Here is a 23,589-nt window from a genome sequence, read left to right on the forward strand (position 1 = left end):
AGCCTTGGTTTCTCTATCTTAGAGTTGGGATGTAGGCTTGGGCCTTTAAAGCCCCGCATACCATTACTGAGTACCTGCTGCATGCATTCATTGAGCACCTGCTCTCTACGTGTCATTCATTCCCTGTAATGCTGCCAGGAATGTGCTCCCATGCCAGCCGTCCAGGTAAACATGCCAGGAGTGAGAGGATGGGGGCCACTCGCCACAGGCCACACAGCTGGTAGTGATATTAACACCGATATGACTGGTTCCCAGGCCAGGCTCTCCCGTTACACCAGGTTGCCTTCTGGTACACCGTCACAGCTGTGCCCTTCAGGGACTGGATCCGTGTACCTTAATATTAGGCAACAATGTTGAGGTGACAGACATCAGTTTCCCTTCTTCCCCAGCCCAGACTCACTACCAGCACGTAGATGTGATGTTTTCATGCTCTCATTCTTCTGCTGGAGATATTTTTGAAATCCAAAGCCAGAACAGATAATCTGACAAGTGTATGCATATTAATCACAACGATGGGACAGGATATTGGGAACAACGACTGTCCCAGAAAATCTAAGGCTGGAGGATATACCGATGTCCCATGACGGAGTAGGCCATGCATGAAAAGTGGTCAGAGATTTCTAGTGCAGAGTTGGTGTGGAAACACTGTGTTCGGTCCTCCTTTACATCATTTGAAGGTGGTTTCAGGACCTGCGGGGGAGAGGCCTCCTGTCTACTGTGCCCATCTTCTGTCTCACAGTGCTCAGCGGAGTGCGGGGCTGGAGTGCGGACGCGCTCGGTGGTGTGCATGACCAACCACGTCAGCAGCCTGCCTCTGGAGGGCTGTGGGAACAACCGGCCAGCAGAGGCCACCCCATGTGACAACGGGCCCTGCACGGGCAAGGTGGAGTGGTTTGCTGGGAGCTGGAGTCAGGTGAGTGACCAGAACTGGGCGTGTCTGCCTGTCCCTGGTAAGAGTCATCATAGCAGAGGGGTTAGGAACTGGACCTGGTGTATCTGGGTTAGACTCTCACCTGTGTTACTTGTGACCCTGAAGAAGTTGCTTATGCTCTTGGAGCCTCATTCAGTCAGCATTATTTATTGAGCACCTGTTATGTTCTCTTCTAAGCACTTGGGATACATCCATGAGCAAAACAAATATTTCTGCCCTCAGGGAAGCTCATGGTCTAGCAGGGTATAGCATTTTATAAAATGCTGGTAGTGACAGCACTTTAGGGTTAGGGTTAAGGTTATTTTTAGAAGAAATGAAGCAATGTATATTAAGTATGTAGCACAGTGCCTGACATACAATAGACATACAATAAATCATAGCTACTGCTGCTATTATAGTTAATACTACCAGTTTTATCTGTATTTGAGTGTCAGAAGCAGAAATAGATATGACCTGGCAATCCTACCTCTGGATATATATCCAAAGAATATGAAATCATTATCTCAAAGACATATCTGCATGCCTACTTTCAAAGCAGCATTATTCACAGTAGCCAAGGTATGGAAACAACCTATGTGTCCATCGACAGATGAATGGATAAGAAAATATGCATAGGAATATTATTCAGCCTTTTTTTTAAAAAGGGGAGATCCTGCCTTTCACAACCATATGGATGAACCTGGAGGGTATCATGCTAAGTGAAATTAAGTCAGACAGAGAAAGACAAATACTGCAAGGTCTCAATTATATGTGGAATCTGAAAAAGCCAAACTCAAGAGAGTGGAATGGTGATTTCCAGGGGCTGGGGCGAAGGAAATGGGAAGGGGTTGGTAAAACTTTCAGTTATAAGATGAATGAGGTCTAAAGATCTAATGTATAGCGTGGTGACTATAGTTCATAACACTGTACTGTATAATGGAAATGCTAAAAGAGTAGAACTTAAGTGTTCACACCACCAGGAAAAAAAGGTAAGTACGTGTTAACCCAGTGCTGGGAATCCTTTTACAATGTGTACATATACCAAATCATCAATTTAAATATATTACAGTTTTGTCAATTATACCTCAATAAAGCTGGAGAAATAAAGAAGCAGGAACAGAAAAAAATTGAGGTTGTTTATTATAAAGAACAGAACACTGACTACTTTAATAAAGTGACTCACTTGATCAATTAATTTTTTCCTCACTGTTCCAAAATTGAACACGAACTCCCTTGGAAAATGTGGAAAAGATCATTCCCTCTTAGTTTTTTTGTTATGATTACCATCAGTATTTTGAGTTCTTGGGCCACTTAGCATTTGGCTCCCAAGGCTGGCAAGGACTTTTTTGGCTGATGATCATGATTTACACATTATCAGGATCTCTGGCTCCATATAGAATTTTAAGTAACTTTAAACATAGACCCTAAAAAAAAAAAAAAAAAAAAAAGGACTGCCTTGTCCTTGTAAGTTGATACAACCCCTTTGGAAAGCAATTTGGCAGTAAAAGTCAAAAAGCATAAAAATGTTCATTTGCCTTAACCCAGTCACCCCACTCCTGGGGATTCATTTTAAGGACATAATTAAGAGAAGAAAAAAGCTTTTTAACAGAGATGTTCATGACAGCAGGGCAGTGAGGGATATTATGGAATATCATAACTCATTAAAATACCATGTAGCAACAACGGTAATTAGGAAGATGTGGAAAGTGCGTTGATGCAGTGGCAAGTGAAAAACAATAGAAAAATCTTTGAATTCTATTATCTGAACCACTTCAAAGTATAGTCATTGTTTTAAAAAATGTTTTTATTGATTTTTAGAAAGAGAGGAAGGAAGAGGGATAGAGAGATAGAAACATCGAAGAGAGAGAAACATCATCCATCAGCTTTCTCCTGATACCCCCTACTGGAGTTGGAGCCCGAAACCCAGGCATGTGCCCTGACCGGGAATTGAACCGTGACTGCTCAATTCCTGGGTCAGAGCTCAACCACCAAGCCACACCCAGCCGGGCCAAAGTATAGTCTTTTTATGTAAACAACATGGGGAAATGCTTTTTCTCAAATTTCCTTTAATGTTTTAGAATACAAACTGTAAAATATAGAAAGTTAAGAAAGAAAAGTCCAATATGGCCAATGCTACCCTGGTAGATATGAGTTAGACATACTTAGTAACTGATCCCAGCTCTACTTCTCCTTAGTTCTCTGACATGGGTCAACTAATTTAACCTCTGTGAGCCTGTTTCCTCATCCAAATGTGAAGATAATAATACCAACTTTCTAGGGTTGTTACTGGGTTTTCATGAGATACTATACATGCGGGGGTTGCCCATTGCTTGGGACATGGGAAGTACTTAATAAATATTAGTTCCCTTTTTTCCATGTTTAATAATTTTTTTCTGACAGCTGTTTCTATCTCTTCATTGTTAATAAAACACCTAAAACCTAAACCCCAAAAATAATTCAAAAGTGGAATGTACCTATAGGATGCCAATTATCCACAGAAACTGAGGCAATAGGAAGAGTTCTATGTCAAACTGCAATATCAGATCATAAGTCTACATGCACAGTGAAGATAAGGGGTGCAATTCAACTGGCATGCCTACCAATCTCTGAAGAGGAGAGGAGAGCAGGATTCAGGGTCTTTGTTGCTTGTGGGCCTCCTGTTGGCTCTAGACCTAAGCTCAGAGAACAGAGTGGTGTGAATCCAGGTGAAAGCAGCCTTTATTTCTGCTAAGATTAGAAACATAAAAGTCATTGCCCTATTGTCCAAAAGGGTCAATATCAATAACGTGATTGATATTATCCCCAAAGAAAATGAAATAGATAATGCTTATTTATTGAAAGGTAAGTCTTAAACATTAATTGACTTCAGAATATAAAAATAAGTGTTCCTTTCTGCTACATGGTTTGAATGAGAGTTGTCATTTGAACACCCCACCAGCCTGGTCTCAGTGACTAGTCCAGGATGGACATGTGACCGAAGCCAAGTCAAAGAAAGTCCTTCCCTGGGACTTTTATGGACTTAAAGGAAGAGAATCCCTAGGAAGTTGTGAGCATAGGTGCCAGCAGTGGCTGTGCTGAATGAAGTTTGTGGAGAAATCCAGCCCAAGAGAAGGAGACCTGTAGAATTTAGGAAATCTTTTCCACTCCGGAGGCAGAGTAGCCCAACTCTTGATATTCCACCAAGTCTATTATTCATGCCCAGATGTTTTCTTTCTTCCTTGTCAATTCTGGGTTTACTTCACCCTTAGATTGTCTTAGCCCTGAGAGGTCTTTCACAACCTCTGGTGATTCGGAGCGGCCCTCTTGTCTGCCTGTGTGGCTGAATCATATTTATTCTCTCTGGCATCTGAGCAGACAGCTCCACTCTCGCCTGGTGTTAGAACAGTGATCCACCAAAGTGCAGCTGCAGGGATTCTTTAAGTGTAGAAACATGCAGAATTGCTATCACCTCTCAGTGGAAGCATTTATCCCTATTAAATAACACCTTTTGTATTCTATGCTTTTCTCCATGAATTACATTTTATCTGATATTTGTATTACTCTATCTTATTGTTGATTTTCACCTGGTATGCTTTTGTCAACTTCTTACGTATTTTTTAAGATATGTCTTTTGTATGCAGTACTACTTTTGTCTTTATTTTCACCCAATCTGCAAATGTCTATTTTTTAAGAGTTAAATTTTAAACATTCTCATTTATTGTAATCATTTATATGTTTGGACTTTCCCCTGCCATCTTATTTTGTGTTTTCTATTTCATTTTCTGTTGCCGTGCTTTTTTCGGTGTTTTTTCCCCCTTTCCTTTCCACACATTTGTATTGGTCAAACTTCCTTAATTTCATTGTTTTTCTCTAAAATTTTGGAAGTTATAAGTCCTATTTTTATTCATCTAGTGATAGCAAAAGAAAAAAGATTTAACACAGAGTTTTAAACTTTTATGTTTCTATCAGTCATCAGTAACCACATTCTCTCAGTCTATAATACCTCCAAAAAGATGTTGAGATCATCTGGATTTAGCTCCATATTAATGCTGATTAACTTTATAAAAAATACTAATTTAGATTTTAAAAAAGCCTCCTTCCCTTCAAAGGTTATTTTTATTGAAAAATAATTCATTCATCATAAAATGCACCCTCTTAAAGCGCACCACTCAGTGGGGTTTTCTGTATATCCACGAGGTTGTGCAACCATCTCTACTACCTAATTCCAGGACATTTTCATCCCCCCAAAAAACCACAGCCATTATTAACGATAGCTTTTACTGGTGACTTTGCCAACTTCTGGTTTTGTATCCTGTGTCTTCTTCCTGGTTCTTTTAAATTTTGTTAGAGACCATAACCCAGTAAGTCTTTCTAATAGGATTCATAAGCCATAAGTTGTCTGAGTCCTTGAATATCTGAAAATGTCTTCACTTTGCCCTTTGACTTGAACGTTCCCAGTAAGGGCAGATGCCTTCATTTTTTCCTTGGCAGTTTCCTGTTCACTATCTTAACTGACCACTGTCTCATTGTCCCAAGGCCTCCCTCCCTCCTGCTCCTCACAGCCACATGTCCAGCACCATTCTTGCCCAAAATACTTGAGCTGCTTCCTCTTGGTTAGGGGTCCCTCCTCTATGTGCACTTTCGACTACGATGTTCTCCTTCAATTTAGTCTCATCTGTCTTTCGCCATTCAAAGACTGCCCATAGTTTCTGGCCCACCAAGGATGAGTGCCCTTTAGGGTTTCAAATACTGTCTCATGCACACACATATGTCCCTACACACATCCATTCATTTGTTCCCACAGACACATATTCTGCTGTTTCTGGGCACTTAAGGTAGGAGAAGGCTCAGATATGTGCTCACTCTCCCTTCATTACATAATGTCTTCAAGGGCTTAACAAACATAGCATAAAATTTGAGGTTTTAGTTAAGATTTACAGTCTGCTGTTCTGCCAAGCACTGGGCTGTGCCTAGCCCCTAAGAGCAGTCATGGGTCTTTCAGATCAGGTTTAGAAACCCCTCCAGTTTGCTGGTGAGACAGTGAAACCTGGGAAAGTGCTGTCTTGGCCAAAACACAAAACTATTTACTGATGATGTCTAGACTAGTTTCCACGTCTCCTGACTTCAGTCCAGTGTTCTGCTCCTGCCACCCCTGGACCTTATATCCTCACTCCTCCTTTGCCTGGCAGCCTATTTCTCCTCTCCCACCTCCGATTCTTTCATTGTCTGCAGCACCTGAAAGAAAAGGAAAAAACATAAATATACTGACTATGTGCCAAATCAGTAATGAACTAACATGTTATGATGAGTGTTGTTACACACAGATGAGAAAGATCACATCCGGGGAAATCCGTTTGTTCAGTGTGTCATTAATACACACTGTACACACCAAATAGGATACAATCTACCAGTGACGCTGGGGTTGGATTTAACCTCCAGCACAAGTAGATTAACTAACTCCCTAACTAACTAACATGGAAGAAAGTAGGAAAACGAGCTAAGGAGGTTCTCTAGATGACTATAAAGATGCAGAAAAGAAGGCACCAAGTGGAATTGCCAGTGGTGCTGCTTATTGTGCCCTTTGTGGCCAATCCATAGGCTGTTGGCTTGGGTTTTTCTTTTTCCTGTAGAGAAACAGGGTCTCCCCCTTGTTATTATTTAACCCTGTGTCTGCCTACAGAAGCAAGGCTAATGTTAAGAAGTTCAGCTATAGACATTGTTAAAAGCTTTTCATAAAGGTAGTGGATTCTTTAAAGTCTCTGAAGGCCTATAAAACACAGCTTTTAAATTTTTTGATCAAATATTGAGTAAACCAAATGTGAGGAAAAAACATTTTACAAAGTAATAGAGTTATGCATAGTTATATGCATCTTATTTCCATAAACTAACAAAATGCACCAATGAGTGTAATTGCCTGGCCTCTGTGCTCAGACCCCAGCAAATTTCGGCACCAAGTTAAGAAGCGAGAGGATTGGACTCCATGGTGAAAGGCTTCCTGCTGGCCACTCTGTTAGGAGGGGAGGGTTGACCATATTGTCCTAAGTCTAGAATCTTCTGTTCAGCTTTGTAGGTCCCCAAAAATTTTAACTTAGTCCTTCATGCACAGGTGTGGAGGCTCTGAGAGACTAATTCATTCCCAGTGTCCACCCACTAAGGGACCAGCAGAAAACCAAAATGTTAGTTCATTGTTTTTCAGACGGGGCTGTCAGAGTCTACTGGACAGAAACAAGCAGGCTGATTGGCTGGGGTGTTCCTGTGGGGGAGTCTAAGGGGAACCATTTCAGTCTCAGCACAGGGGGCACCGGGATCTCAGCGACCAGCTGCCTGAAGCTTTGATGACTCAGGGTACCCACTCTCCATTCCAGACGCAGAACTGTTAGGAAAGTTGGATTCGTGGGCAACTTCTCTTCCAAAAACACTTCCCGGTGCCCTTGGGCTCTTCCTCACTGAATTGATGATAGGAAGTACCTGTAGACATACCTTGATGGATAGTCGTTCTCGTCTCCTTCCCGTGATGTGATACCACTTTTCTCCGCTGCTTTCTTCAGTGCTCCATAGAGTGTGGCAGTGGCACCCAGCAGAGGGAGGTGATTTGCGTCAGGAAGAATGCAGACACCTTTGAAGTGCTGGACCCCTACGAATGCTCCTTCCTGGAGAGACCCCCCAGCCAGCAATCCTGCCACCTGAAGCCTTGCGGGGCCAAATGGTTTAACACAGAGTGGAGCATGGTAAGTCAGGGTGCTCTTGGTAAGTCAGGGTGCTCTTGGTAAGTCAGGGTGCTCTTGGTCGAGACTGCATCAGTAAGTACATCGTTCTCCTGCTTTCCTCCCACGCATGCACCCGGGTGCCAGCCACTGGGCTCAGCCCTCAAGTAGATTCTCTTCAGTGATCTATCTAGTTGGTCACTGTGGGGCACCCTGGATGCAGTCTGCTTGGTGGGTGGAACCTGAGGCTGGGACGATCTTGATCTGAACTGTGGAGCCATAAAGCAGTGACTCTCAAGTGTCGGTATGCATAAGAATCAGCTGGGATCTTGTTAGAAAAAATGAATCCTGGACCTGCCAAGGAGTTTGCATTTTGAACAAGCTCCTTAGGAGAGTTGGGTGCAGGTGTCCTTGGATCAAATTTTAAGGAGTGCTGCTGCAGAGGATTGGTGGCTGAAGGAATTTAAGGATGCTACTGAGAAACTGCATCATGAAAGAATTTCAGTGGGTCTCAGTAACAGGGTGAGGCCCACACCAGTCAAGCCTCAGTATGTGTGTGTGTGTACACTTGTTTAAAATCCGATACACAATATGGACTATGGATTATGGGACTGGTCCTGTTTTTCTGTTTGAATTGGCTGTTAGAAAACTCAGAGCTAAAATTATGGTCCATCTCTAACAGAGAGTTTATCAGACCTTACAAAATGGGTTCTTCCTACTTTTATATTTCTTTTAACCCCAGTTTCCCCACTTTTTTTTTACATCTTGTAGCCCTCAAAGCATTTCCTAAGCCACCCCAAATCTTTTTTGTAAGGAAGAGAGTAGTGTGTGAATGATGAGAGGCAGAGAGGGTCTGAGACAGAGAGACGGAGTTAATACACAAATAGGTTATTAGGAATGAAGTAGGAAAGGATGGAAATAGTGATAACCCTCCCCCCCCCCCCCAAGTAAAGGAGTTTACTTTCAAGAAACATCCTAAAACAGAAAACATCCTCAGGGCATCATTCCCAGGACCATTTAACAGGCCTTGGACCCACGGGGTGGGGTTTGTTCTGTTTTGTGTCCCAGAAGGTCTTCCAGTATGGCTCTGGGAGAGCCCAGAGTAGAGGCCAGAGCCTTTCTCAAAATCATTTAAAGGTGATAAAAAGGATTTTTCTTATAAAATATATGAATAAAAACTGAGAATTCTGTTTCTAAACAGTGTATGTCAGTTCCAGTGAGAACAGCCATTTGGGCATGTGGTGAACCACAGGTCAGAGGCAAAGGGGAACAAAGGTGGTGCTGAGTTTCAGAGGTTTTTTGTCAACTTCTGGGAAATGGAATTATTTTGATGTTGGCCAAGTTCCTTGAAAACACACAGGAACAGATCTCTATTTTCTTTTACCGTTTGGTTTGGAGAGTGTAGAAAGGGCCAAATTCACTAGACCTATCAAAGAAGACAAACCATGAAAACACCTGGCTGGAAACAACCCAGATGTCCCTCAACAAGTCGGTGTGGTATCTCTGAACGACAGAATACTACTCAGCAATGAAAATGAGTGAACTGTTGGTACCCAAACACCATGGATGAACCTCAAATGCATTTTGCTAAATGACCCCCCAAAGCTACAAATTGTACAATTCCATTTATATAATATTCTGTAAAAGGTAAAACTGTAGGGGCACATGCCAGGTCAGGCCAGGTCAATGATTGCCAGAGGATGGGGTGGACTGTATCTCACTGCAAAAAGACAGTACCAGGGGATTTGTTGTGTGTGATGAAACTTTGACGTAAATGATAATAACAAAGACTGTGATGGAACCCAGCTGTCTTCGAATATGCCTTGTTTTGTAACTTTGAGTTTAGAACTGAGTCAACATTTTATATAATTATAAAATAAAATTTAAAAAATTTTAAACAATCTTTAAAAATGAAAAATGAAACAAATTAACCTAAGTATATATTCAGTTAGTGGCCTTAGCACTATTGCATGTGGCTTAAAACACAGCATTTGACTATCCATCCCTAAGGACAGAAGAACTGCAGAAAAGTGTCTACATTGCTTGCAGTAATCACATTTTCAGTGATAGTGTTGTACTGTATTCTGAGATGGTTGGGTGTAATGTATGATAAAGTAAATGAGTGATATACTTTATGGTAATATGATGATACATGTGTATGATAATATGATAGTATAACTGTTTTATCCCCAGTATCCTTGAGAAATAGAGCTCTCAACCTTGAAGAAAAAAGACACAGATAAAAAAGATAGAAGGGGTTTAAGTGAAAATCCTATTGTCCTGAATTTGAATTAGAAATATTAGTATGGCCCGGCCGGGCGTGGCTCAGCAGTTGAGCATCAGCCTAGGATACAGGAAATCGGGGTTCGATTCTGGTCAGAGCACAAGCCCAGGTTGCAGGAGGCAGCCGATTAATGACGACTCTCTCATCACTGATGTTTCTATCTCTCTCTCTCCCTTTCCCTTCCTCTCTCTGAAACCAATAAAGTTATATTTAAAATAAAAAGAAAGATTAGTATGAACACATAAATTAATTTATCTTACTTTCCTAGTTTTATCCACTGAAAGAGCCCAGAAACAATGATAGCGCAGAAACCAAGGGCACACCTATCAGCCAGAATGTAGTTTCAAAATACCACTCTCCTCTAAAGGAACTGGGAATTCTCAGATAAATGGACAATTTGAGATCTGGGACTATATAAGTATAAATTAAATTGGAATATCTTTTAATAACAGGCAGCAAGGAAGTGCTCAAAGACAATTGAGTTTATGACCAGAGGACTCAAGAACCAACTTTTAGAGGCTCCTGCTAGCCATTGATGGGACATCAGTGAACATCAGGAAAAAGAATAATTACCATAGAGTGAATGAAATACATCACATATGTTACCTTCATCCATTTATAGTTTATAATAATAATAATAAACTAATAGGTCACCATTAGAGGATGTTAGGGGAACCAACTCATTATTCTGAAAACTGATAGATAAAAAAAAAAGAATCAATAATTTACTAACAAACAAGCTGTACCACTGGGTAACGGAAGAGTAATGGCCAGGGCATGGTTGGGGGAGGGGAGGAGTCTTTAGCAAAAATTCCAGATAATATAAAAAAAGATGATAGAATATAATCACCATTTTCAACTCTGGATGAATTAGAAGACCTGGGCTTTGCTCAGGAGTGGCTGCTGACATCCCCAAAAGATAGACAATCATACACATCCTATCAGTAGTCTCACCACAAAAAGTCAAACCTGCCTGTTAAGACCTCTTCTAGATCCAACTTCCAATTTACAAGAAATACAGAAGACAGAGAAGCATGTTAAACTGTCCCTTAAGGATGCTGTCAGCAAAATCCTAACCATGGGGAACTCTGTGGGACAAATGACTCAGTGCAAGGGGAGAAAGCTCAGAAGAGGGGAACCTATGGATTAAAGGGCACAAAAGTCATATCAGCCAACTGCAGTGGGCAGACCTGATGTGGATCCTGATTTTTTTTAAACTATATTAAAAAGCCTATGAAATTCACAAGACAAGTGAAAATAGGAACATTGGCTTTCTATGGGGTAGGCAAAAGTCAGTTTACAGTTGTGAGTATGCAAAAGTGTTTATCTTTGTATTATTATTTATTAATTATTGTATTATTTTCCATACAAACAACTGTAAACCTACTTTTCCCCACCCTTGTATGTAAAAACAATAAGGAACTGCCCTGGCCGGTGTTGCTCAGTGGTTAGAGTGTCAGCCCATGAACCAAAGGGTCTCAGATTCGATTCCCAGTCAAGGGCACGTACCTGGTTACAGGTTCAATCCACAGCCCTGGTCCGGAGCGTGCAGGAGGCAACCAATCAATGTGTCTCCCTGACACTGATGTTTCTCTCTATCTCTCCCTCCCTCCCTTTCACCCTCTCTAAAAAAATCAATGGAAAAATATCCTTGGGTGAGGATTAACAAAATTAATAAAATAATAAAATAAAATAAATAAAATAAAATAAAATAAAATAATAAAATAAAATAAAATAAAATAATAAATATAAAATAAAATAAAATAAAAAATAATAAAATAAAATAAAATAATAAAATAAAATAATAAAATAAAATAAAATAAATAATAAAATAAAATAAAATAAATAAAATAAAATAAAAAAATAAAATAAAAACAATAAGGAACTATGTATTGTTAATTTCTAGGCATTGTGGTAATTTTTTGTTGTTATTAATCCTCACCTGAGGATATTTTTTCCATTGTTTTTTGTTTGTTTGTTTGTTTTTTAGAAAATGTGGAAGGGAGGGAAGGAAAGGGAGAGAGAGACACAGATCCTATGGTTGCCTTCCACACATGCTGGGTCCAGGGCTGGGGATCAACCCTGCAACCCAGGTACGTGCCCTTGACTGGAATCAAGCCCAACACCCTTTGGTATGAGGGCCGACGCTCTAGCCACTGAGCCACGGCAGCCAGGGCAGTATTGTGGTAATTTTTATGTAGTCCATGTATTTTAGAGTTACAAACTGAAATATTACAGAAGATACGATGTCTAGATTTGCTTCAAAATAACCTGAGGAGTGGATGTGGATGGGGTGTAGCTGGGACCTGACTTGGACGAGCTGATGGATGTTGAAACCGGTTGACCACTGTGTAAGAGTTTGTTGGAATATTCTGTCTCCTTTTGGAGATGTCTGAAATTATCTATTACCTGCCTTCTGCAGTGTGCTGAGCTAATAGACTGCCAAGAAATCTAACCTTCTCCCTTTGTGCCCATGCAGTGCTCCAAGAGCTGCCAGGGTGGCTTCCGGGTCCGCGAAGTTCGCTGTCTGTCAGATGATATGACCCTAAGTAACCTCTGTGACCCTCAGCTGAAACCAGAAGAGAAAGAATCGTGTAACCCTCAAGACTGTGTCCCTGAAGTCGGTAAGTAGGGATCCCTATCCTGGAGTAAAGATCCATGTTTGTTAAGCTCTGTCAAGTTGTCTGGTGTGAAATGCCACACCCATTTGGTCTCTCTGTGACCTTGTGCACAGTCATGGCATTCAGGATAAGTAGTTTTGGTATGATAAGTTTATAGCACAGATGGCGATCCAAGCCACCTGCCAAAAGATAAGCTTAGGTATGAATTCAATAAATTAGTAATGAATTCAGAGACTTGGTTCCACCATCCTTAAGGTCGGAGTAGTGAGATTTCAACATCATGTTGGAAGAAAAAGAAAGATGCAGGCTCTTAGCGCACATTCACACTTGGTTGGTAACAGGCAGTAGGCGTCTCACCCCCTTTCTCTTCCCAGCAGTCCAGGCTGCCCCTTGTGCTCAGACTGTCTTGTTTCTCTTCTGCTACAGATGAAAGCTGCAAGGACAGGTACTACAACTGCAACGTGGTGGTGCAGGCCCGCCTCTGCGTCTACAACTACTACAAGACTGCCTGCTGTGCCTCCTGCACCCGTGTGGCCAACAGGCACCCGGGCTTCCTGGGGAACAGATAACACCCCTGCACTCACCCACAGGGCGGAGCAGCAGCGGTCTGTAAGCAGGGTGACTGGCTGGCTGCTGTTCCACCCAGGCTTCCTGGCCCAGGGTGCTGCCAGCCAACTCGGTCACAGCCCCACCTTGGGTAAAGTGTACACGTGGTGCCCAGGAGCAGAGCATTGCCATAAACTGATGACCCCTCCTTGGGAAACCTGGCAACCTCTAAGGGTGCTCTCTGAAAATCAAACATTGGGGTGTGCATGTAGCTCTCAGCCAACCCCCCTCCTGGCACTTTCTAAGTCAGCAATTAGCCCGGACTGGGTGCTGCCTCATCCTGGGTGCTCTTGGTCTTTCCAATATCAGCACCCCCTGGAGAGTCAGAGGAGGCAGCGCCCCTACCCCAGGACCCCACGAACCCTGGCTGAAATGCCAGCATCCCTCTGTTACCTCAGCCCAGCTGTGCCTGTCTTCATTCTCAAAGACATTGGGTTTTTTTCCTGCCTCATGACACAAATATCTCATGTCAGTGTAGTGCTTTATTGTTTCACAGGTATATTCACAGGTATTAACTCATTCATTAGCAGCTCACAATGCCCCAGAAGGGGAGGCAGGGAATGAATCACTGTCCCCATTTTACTGACGAGGAAACTGAGACTCATTGACCTGCCAGGTATATTCACCTTTCAGTGGCAGAGCTGAGTCCTGACCCCAATTATCTGACCACAAAACCCTCACCCCAGCGCCTGTCCGGAAGTCTTAGGTCTCCAGGATGCAGCTTCATTTCAGACCAAGAAGCCGAGAAGTTTCCCAGTTAGCAAACAAAGCCCAGGTCCTTAAATTCTTCCCTCCAGCCAAAAGCCAAAACTTTATCTGGGCATCAGTTGTTTCAGAAGTCGGTTTTCACTGATCCCTTCCCCCCAAAGTCACAGATCGTAGTCACAGGACTCTGCAGGTTTTGTTAAGCCCTCATCCTTAAAGGAACTCTCCCCTGAGACCATAAGCCACTGGGTATCACGCTGATTGCCTGAAATTCTGACTTCATTCCCCAGTGAGATGTTTTCCCTGGAACCAGAAGTCAGGGTCTCTTTGGCCACAGAGACTCTCGGTCCTACAACAGATTTCCAGAGCTGTGTGCTCCTGCCCCTCCTCAGCCAGCCCTCCTGGGCTGTTCAGCGCACATGCCTGGTGGAAAGTGTAACCAGCCCATGCCAGAAAAAAACCTATGTTTATATTAGAGTCTCCTTTTTGTCTTTCTGGTTTGATTTATGGATTTCTCTTTATTACTTCAAATCCTTTCTCACCCAGGACTCACAAGCCATGTTCCCTCTCCTCCCAGATGTGAGCACTAAGATCTACATTAATGGAGCCAGTCTGGGAGAAAGGGCTGTCAACTCCAGCAGGGTCTTCCCTGACTCACCTCACCTCACTCTGTAGTTCCAAAGGGGGGGGGGGGGGGTAGGGGAGTAGTACCTATTGAAAGGTGAACTCTTTGAAAAATTCATTAAGAAGAAAATAGAAAATATGTCTACTTTTTTTTCTTTCACCCATTAAGAAAAGTACCAAGCTAAACAAATTGTAAGCTTACAGAAATTGTATCATGGTCCTGGGCCTATTTCCCTTTTAAAGCAAGCCTTAGCAATTGAGTTTCTCCCATGAGCCCTTTGAACCAGAAATCTGCTAATTAGAGGATCACGCACAGCTTTTGGAAGCATTACCACCAGCCAGGTCTGACACAGTCTGTTAGGTTCCCACTGCCCTTGAGCTTTCAGAAATTCTCTTTGGCTTTCCTATGGCCGTCCTCTTCCTGGGGAGCCCCAGCCACCACTTCCCAGAAGCACCCCCATCTCTCCCAGTTCTTATGGGACTCATGCAGAGAAGCAGGCAGGAAGAAGCCCCCGTCCGCATGCCCACCAAGTGTATGAGCGAGTTCCTCCAGTGCCCACCCTCTTCCTTTCACAAGCTTTTTGCTTCTAGTCGCAAGGGGGGTTTTCCTTGATGCAGCTGCTCTCAGGTCCTGCCGAACAGGCCAGGCATTTGAAGTACTTCAAAGAGGCTGTCTTTACACGCTGGAGGGCGGGGCAGGATCAATGGGTGGGAGAGCAGGAAGGCTGATTTCAGCTCATATTAAGGGAAAACCCTGTAGCCAGACAAGCTGCCCAACTAAGGCATGGCTGCCATTCATGAGTGTGTTCTCCATCCTAATTGGGATTTGTCACTTGGGAGATGAGCAGCCCCAGTCCTTCCACCTCAGCATCTCACGGTGGGCTGGTCAATGATGGCTTTGTCTCTTTGACATCTGACAATGTCCTATGGTTCCCAAATGTTACCTAACAATTCTTTAAAAGCACAGTGATCCTCCCATGAGAATGACCACCCTGCCAGCTGAAAACTGGGTAGGAGCAAATGGATCGATCTCTTGACTTCAGAGGGAAAAAAATACCTAAACTAGGGGACTTTTTTCTCTTCCAACAAATAGCTGAGCTATTCTTGGAATTCATTTATCTCTGGAAAGGTTATAAATTACTAGAACAGAGATTTTATCAACGTATTTGTATTAGAAATCTAATTTTTACTAATTTCCTAGCTTCTCATGTCAGCATCAAAATGCCTTTGTCCTTAGCACAGTACATCTGATAAAATTCTTTGGTATATCCAGTGATGACCTGCCCAGGGAGAGAGTCTAAGGAAAACTCACCTTCCGATGACTCACTCCCTCCAGATATGTCTCCCTCTCCCTTTCCTGCACCCCCTTATTTTGCCCTCTCCTCTCCACTACCTGCTACCCCCTTCTCAGCCCTCTCCATGCTCCTCTCACTGGCCACAATGCTAAATTGAAATTTTCACTTTATACTGATTTTTTTTCCTTGTACTAGATTGCCTCATTCCCTGCCATGAATTTTTAAATTAGGTGAATTTAAGCTGTTGTATATTTTTCTCACAAACATCAACCGAGCTGTGAGCAGAAATAGTTTGCGCTTCCACTTTTATAAAACGCGTGCAAGGCCCACCACTAGAGGGAGCCAGTTCAGTTCCTTAAAGGCATCTTGGGCGCCTCTGCGGACCAGCTGGTGGAGAGCCGAGGTGAGCCAGGTCTCTGCCCTCAGGGGCCTGCAGCCTGACAGGAGCTCTCTGGACTGTACCCACCTTTGCCTTACTTCTCTGGTCCGAGGTTCTTTTGAGTTTTCCTTTTTCATTTCCCTGAGTATGTATCTTTTACTTACCCTCAAAGTGTTTAGCATTCAGCACTCTTTCCTTTGAAACAAATGGATGGATGAAAAAAGGGAAACAAACTTAACTTATTTCCATCAAGTTGTGTGGCAGAGAGAGGGATCCAAATATTACTGATATTACTAGTACCTTTCTAAACCTATTTTTTTTTAATGTGGCCACTTTAGAGTTTTAAATATCAGTTTTCTAATGTGGAAGAAGACACAAATATAAGCTATAAAAAGAAACAGGACCTACCTTAAAACGGGCTTAATACTCAAAACTGAAGGAGCTTATATCAGCTTGGCAGATGGAGGCCAACATTTGATCCATGCCATATGAAACACTTTTAATATGGCTGAAGTGGGAAAATAATGCCTTACTGATGAAACTTGTAGATGACATTGACATTGGAGAGCTAACAGCTTGGGTGCCAGGTTCTGGACCCAAAAACATCTGGGAGACTGTTGACCAGGAAGCAACATAAAGTCCTACCTTCGGGTTAAAAAAAGTACTATACAAGTACAAGTTGGGGATGATGTAAGAGTTTCAGTTGACTAAGCTCAGTGTGAGTCAGGAAAGTGGGATGGAACCAAAACAAAATTAAATACAAAACACTTAGGCTACACAAGGAGAAAACACTGGTGGGAGTATACCACATTGTGCTTGCAATTGTGGGAAACTTTAAGAAGAGTATTGCTGGTGTGTAACATTCAGATGAGTGTGACATGTCCTGATGGGGACACAGGCTGTTCGAAACAGGGAAAAGGACTTTATGAGAATGTTTAGCCTGCAGTCTTTGGGATAGCTATCCAGGACCCGGAGATAAAAGCTACAAGGAGGCAGATTTTAATTCTTGCAGAAGTTAGAGCATTTGGAAGGAAGAGTCTTCCCGGTCAGTGCTGACTAACCCATCACTGGAGGTCTCAGCAGAGGCTGAAGGGCCCTTTGTCAGGGATGCTGGAGAGGGGATTCAAGCGTCCAGCTGGGCAACATGACTTTTAAGATCCTTACCAAGTCTGGGTTTGGGTGACTCTATAAGTAGAACAGCTTTAAATGATTCCCCAGGCCTGGGACAAGCGCAGGCACACCTGCTTCCCATTTCTGTGTCTGCCATTTTGACCGGGTGTTGTTCCCCTCCCTGAGCTAAATGTGGCCACCAGAGAACCACTAGCAAATTGGTCAGAGCTGCCCTGACTGGTCCTGCTTTGTAGATAAGTAACCAAACATCCTGAATGGACAGTTCCATGCTCAGGGCCGCACACTTTGATGGGACAGAGACTCTGTTAGACTAGGACCTTGTAATACCATCTTTCTTTCTCAACTCATCTTGCTTTCCTGCACCTTTCCTGGAACAAAGTAATTCTCTCCACCCTGAACAGTCCACCGTCCTGGTTCTATCCAGTGGGTTCCAGTGGGAGACTTCTTCCAGACTGAGGAAAAGTGACCTTGAGGGGCTGGGAACTTCCAACCACCTTTCTCACCATCTTCCAGACATTGAGCCTTTGCCTCAGTGAGAGGAAAGCCATTCTGTTACATAAACTAATGCACCTGCCTTGACCCCCAGACCTCCACCATTCAGTTTGACAGAAGGATATACTTTGTTATAACTTATTATTTGTTCTTTGTAAATACAAGATGTTTATAGGAAATGTGTATTCTGAACTCTATTGGCAGAATGAGTCACTACACCAAAATAGTTCTTATTTAGAGTATGTTAATTTTAAAGGGACCTAATAGGTATTTATTTACATATGCAATCCCAATTTGTGTAAAATCATTTGCTCCTACTAACCCAGCTTCCTGGAAAGTTGCTACACAATGTCTTATCCTAAATCCATAGTTACAATTTAGTATACTGATTAGTCAAACTCCTTGGGTTTTAAGATCGAATATAAATTACTCTGCTTTTTGACTTGCTCTGGGGCTTTTACCCCCTGGCATTGTACCTGAAACAGGTCTGTCTGGATTGCCACCTTTCCATCTTAAATATTATATTTGCTCATATAATTGGCCCTCTCTTCATCCCCAAACACCCGGAGAAGGAAATACGAGCATCTTTCCATCTCTTCTCTGTCTTGCCTCCTTCATTAGAATCCCTAGCAGTAAGCTGTGGGAGGCTTGGTTAGAGCCATGGATGAGGCAGAGTCTACTTGCAGGGCCAGAGGGGTCATAAAGATGCATTTACTGACCTGACCATGCCTCCAGGGCCCCCTCTAGGCACTGCTGAGGGGGCGCCCTGGGTCGTCCTGTCAGCTAACTGCATAGTCAGGAGCAAGGAGCCACCTGAACATTCCATCGACTGGTGTCACCCTTGTGATGTTAAATTATTGTTTAAGGAGATGGAGGGTGGAAGGTGAATTATATGAGTAAATACAGTCTGTTTTCTCTTCAGCCAAAATGACAACTATTTTTGTGTGTGACTAATTTATTTTTATTATTGTAAAAATACAATAAAGTGGTTAAAAGATCAGCTTTGTTAACACATTTGTGCTCACGTTGCTTTAAACAGCCCCCTCTAAAAGGAAGAACGGAGCCCTTTAGAGGTAGGTTCGCTTGTCGGACTTGGATTCCAGGTGCTCTGTGGGTGGCTGGGCCACTTAAAGAACAGGGTCCAGCCCGGCAGGCGTGGCTCAGCGGTTGAGCGTCCACCAAGGATCCAAGCGATTGGGGTTCGATTCCTGGTCAGGGCACATGCCCGGGTTGTGGGCTCGATCAACGACTCTCTCATCATTGATGTTTCTATCTCTCTCCCTCTCCCTTCCTCTCTCTGAAATCAATAAAGAAATATTTAAAAAAAAAAAAAGAACAGGGTCCACCTTAGATACGAAGGTTGTTAGCCTGTGGTTTGTGCACAAACTCAGCTTGGCTGTGTGTGAGGATTGCCAGAGGAGCTTAAGATAGCATATGCAGGAATCAAGCCACCCCAGGATCACCCTTTCCCGTTCTTTCGTTAAAGGCCCCCCAGGCGGGAGAAAAGGTCGGGGCCCACTCAGTATGGCTCTATCTCCCAATTTGACTAAAACTTTTTCCGACTCCCCTCAGGCTGATTTCACCTTGGTCGTGAGTTTATCAAAGTGTTTGACCAGATCTTTCAGGTTATCTTGCTTCATAATAAAGTGCAATATGACTTAGGTTATGATGCCTATGGAAAGTTACCATGGACTATAGTCTCCAGTGGAGAGCCTACGAGCTCTGTCCTCGCTTCCGTCCTGCACAGCATTTCATCAGTAACTCTCAGAAATTTATTACTATGCCGAATGCGCGTCCCACCCCTCCCACCCACCTTTTCTGACTGGAAAATCTCTACTTATTTTCTTTTCAATTGTGGTAAAATTAATTTAACATAAAATTCATTATTTTACTCATCTTAAAATGTATAATTCAGTGGTATTTAATACATTCAGTATTGTGCAATCGGCTCCACAACATTTTTTTTTCATCCCATCTTCACCATTTACACTTTGAATTCTGTTTTATTCCCACAACATTTAACAGAAGTGGAGGTAAAATAGTGCCAGAATGGAGTACTGTTACAGTCTGGGGGAAAAGATGTGAAGATGTTGATCAGCAGTCTTAGCTGATAGAGAGGAGGCAGAGAGAGGACCAAGGTAAGGCATTTGAAGACAGCATTCAATTGTCTGACCTACTAAGTATAAAACCTGATACAGATATCTGCAAAATTTCTACTATCGACTCTTTTTAATATTACAAATGTCCCTTTATCTCCCCAATGACCCATTCCACCCCGTCCCACCCCCCCACCCCCATTACCCTTCCCCACCATTGTCCCTGTCCTTGGGTTGGGCATATATGCATGTAAATTCTTTGGTTACTCTCTCCCCCTCCACCCACCCACCCTCCTCCTTCCCTCTGACATTCATCAGTCCCATCTATGCTTCCATGTCACTGAATCTATTCTGTTCATCAGTTTATTAGGCTCTTTAGATTCCATGTATAAGTGAGATCATGTGATGTTTGTCTTCTCTGCCTGGCTTATTTCACTTAGCATAATATTCTCCAGGTCCGTCCATACTGTCCTGAAGGGTACAAGAACCTTCTTCTTTACAGCTCCGTAGTATTCAATGGTGTAAATGTCCCACAGCTTTTTTATCTACTCATTTGCTAATGGGCACTTGGGCTGTTTCCAGATCTTAGCTATTGTAAACTGTGCTGCTATGAAACATAGGGGTGTGTATATTCTTTCTGATTAGTGTTTCAGGATTCTTAGGATACATTCCTAGGAGTGGGATCACTGGGTCAAAAGGCAGCTCCATTTTTAATTTTTTGAGGAACCTCCCTACTGTTTTCCATAGTGGTTGCCCCAGTCTGCATTCCCACCAGCAGTGCACCAGGGCTCCCCTTTCTCCACACCCTCGCCAGCACAAGTCATTTGTTGATTTGTTGATGGCAGCCATTCTGACAGGTGTGAAATGATACCTCATTGTGGTTTTAATTTGCATCTCTCTGATGATTAGCGACGTTGAACATTTTCTCATGTGTCTCCTAGCCATCTGTATGTCCTCTTTGGAGAACTGTCTATTCAGGTCCTTTGCCCATTTCTTAATTGGGTTGTTTGTCTTCCTCTTGCTGAGTAGTAGGAGTTCTTTGTACTCTTTGGAAATTAGCCCCTTATCAGATTCATCCTTGGCAAATATGTTTTCCCAGATTGTGGGATTCCTTTGTATTTTGAAGCTGTTTTCTTTTGCTGTGCAGAAGCTTTCTAGTTTGATATAGTCCCATATGTTTATTTTTTCTTTTGTTTCTCTTGCCCTAGGAAATGTACCAGTGAAAATTCCACTACGTGGGATGTCTGTGACTTTACTGCCTCTGTTTTCTTCCAGGATTTTTATGGTTTCATGACTTATGTTTAAGTCTTTTATAAATTTAGAGTTTATTTTTGTGTATGGTGAAAGTTGGTGGTCTAGTTTCATTTTTTTGCATGTAGCTGTCCAATTTTCCCAGCACCACTTATTGAAGAGACTGTCTTTACTCCATTGGATACTCTTGCCTCCTTTTTCAAATATTAACTGACCATAATGGCGTGGGTCTATTTCTGGGGACTCTGTTTTGTTCCATTGATCTATATGTTTGTACCAGTACCAGACCGTTTTGATTACAATGGCTTTGTAGTACAGTTTGATGTCCGGCAAAGTGATCCCTCCCACTCTGTTCTTTTTTCTCAAGATGGCTGCAGCTATTCGGGGTCTTTTTCAGTTCCATATAAATTTTCAAAATGTTTGTTCTAGATCTGTGCAATATGCTGTTGGTATTTTAATAGGAATTGCATTGAATTTATAAATTGCTTTGGGTAGTATGGACATTTTAATGATATTAATTCTTCCAATCCATGAGCATGGTATATTCTTCCACTTGTTTATATCTTCCTCTATTTCTTTCTTCAGTGTCCCGTAGTTTTCTGAGTACAGGTCTTTTACATCCTTGCTTAAGTTTATACCTACGTATCTTATTATTTTAGTTGCAATGGTGAATGGTATTTCTTTTAGTTTCTCTCTCTGAAAGTTCATTGTTGGTGTATAAGAATGCCATTGATTTCCGGATGTTGATTTTCTATCCAGCTACCTTGCCAGATTCGTTTTTCAAATCTAGTAGTACTTTGACAGAATCTTTAGGGTTTTCTATGTACAATATCATGTCATCTGCAAATAATGACAGTTTTACTTCCTCCTTTCTAATTTGGATACCTTTGATGTTTTCTTCCTGTCTGATGGCTGTGGCAAGGACTTCCAGTACTATGTTGAATAAGAGTGGTGAAAGGGGACATCCCTGTCTTGTTCCTGTTTTTAATGGAAATGGTTTTAGGTTTTGACCATTGAGTATGATGTTGGCTGTAGGTTTGTCATATGTGGCCTTTATTATGTTGAGGTATGATCCTTCTATTCCCACTTTGCTGAGAGTTTTTAACAGAAATGGGTGCTGTATTTTATGAAATGCTTTCTTTGCATCTATAGATATGATCATATGATTTTCGCCCTTCATTTTGTTTATGTGATGTATCACATTTATTGATTTGTGGATGTTGTACCAGCCTTGCATCCCCGGAATAAATCCCACTTGGTCGTGGTGTGTGACTTTTTTAATGTATTGCTGGATCCGGTTTGCTAGTATTTTAGTGAGGATTTTAGCATCTATGTTCATCAGGGATATTGCCTGTAATTTTCTTTCTTTGTAGTGTCTTTATCTGGTTTTTGGATTAGGATGATGCTGACTTCATAAAAAGAGTTTGGGAGTTTTCCCTCCTCTTGAATTTTCTGGAATAGTTTGAATAGAATAGGTGTTAATTCTTCTTTGAATGTTTGGTAAAATTTGCCTGTAAATCCATCTGGTCCAGGACTTTTGTTTGCCAGGAGTTTTTTGATTACTGCTTCAATTTCATTAGTTGTTATCGGCCTATTCAGGTTTTCTGCCTCTTCTTGATTCAGCTTTGGAAGGTTGTATGCTTCTAGGCATTTGTCCATTTCACCCATGTTGTCCAATTTGTTGGCATATAGTTGCTCATAGTATTTTCTTACAGTCTTTTGTATTTCTGTTGGATCGGTTGTTATATCTCCTCTTTCAATTCTGATTTTATTTATTTGGGTCCTCTCTGTTTCTTGGTGAGTCTGGCTAAAGATGCATCAATCTTATTTACCTTTTCAAAGATCCAGATCTTGGTTTTATTGGCTTTTTGTATTGTTGGGTTTTTTTAGTCTTTATGTCATTAATTTCTTCTCTGATCTTTATTATTTCCTTCCTTCTACTTCCTCAAGGTTTTTCTTGTTGTTCTCGTTCTAGTTCTTTTAGTTGTTGTGTTAAATGGTTCATTAGATCTTTTTTTTGTTTCTTGAGATAGGCCTGTAATGCTATGAATTTTCCTCTCAGGACTGCTTTTGTTGTGTCCCATAGATTTGGGGTTGTTGTCCATTTTCGGGTTTTTTTCATGAAGTGTTGGATTTCTTCCTTGATCTCATTGGTAACCCATTCATTGTTCAATAGCATGCTATTTAGCTTCCATGTGTTTGAATATTTTTGAGTTTTTTTAAAGTGGTTGATTTCTGGTTTCATGGCATTGTGATCCAAGAAGATGCTTGATATGATTTCAATTTTCTTGTATTTGTAACATGATCTATTTTGGAGAATGTTCCATTTGCACTTGTGAAGAATGTGTATTCTGCTGCCTTGGGATGAAATGTTCTGTAAATGTCAATGAAATCCATTAGGTCTAGTGAGTCATTTAAGGTCTGTGTTTCTCTATTGATTTTTTGTCTTGATGATCTGTCCAGTGCTGACAGTGGGGTGTTAAAGTCCCCCACTATGATTGTGTTGCCGTCA

At 42.0% G+C, this 23,589-nt stretch overlaps 1 protein-coding gene across 2 annotated transcripts in view; it reads left to right on the forward strand.

Annotated features, from left to right (window-relative positions):
• Window positions 1–18,730, forward strand: part of THSD4 (thrombospondin type 1 domain containing 4) — a 563,564-nt gene extending 544,834 nt beyond the window's left edge. For both annotated transcript variants that reach the window (XM_081158486.1, XM_081158487.1), the window contains 4 exons: window positions 740–913; window positions 7,438–7,617; window positions 12,357–12,501; window positions 12,925–18,730. In XM_081158486.1, the coding sequence (XP_081014612.1) occupies window positions 740–913; window positions 7,438–7,617; window positions 12,357–12,501; window positions 12,925–13,067 (642 nt within the window). In that variant the 3' untranslated portion in view covers window positions 13,068–18,730. The remainder of the gene's footprint in view (window positions 1–739; window positions 914–7,437; window positions 7,618–12,356; window positions 12,502–12,924) is intronic.
• Window positions 18,731–23,589: the final 4,859 nt, after the last annotated feature.

The sequence above is a fragment of the Miniopterus schreibersii genome (genome assembly GCF_964146895.1).
Source record: "Miniopterus schreibersii genome assembly, chromosome: 1".
NCBI classification, from domain to species: Eukaryota; Metazoa; Chordata; class Mammalia; order Chiroptera; family Miniopteridae; genus Miniopterus; species Miniopterus schreibersii.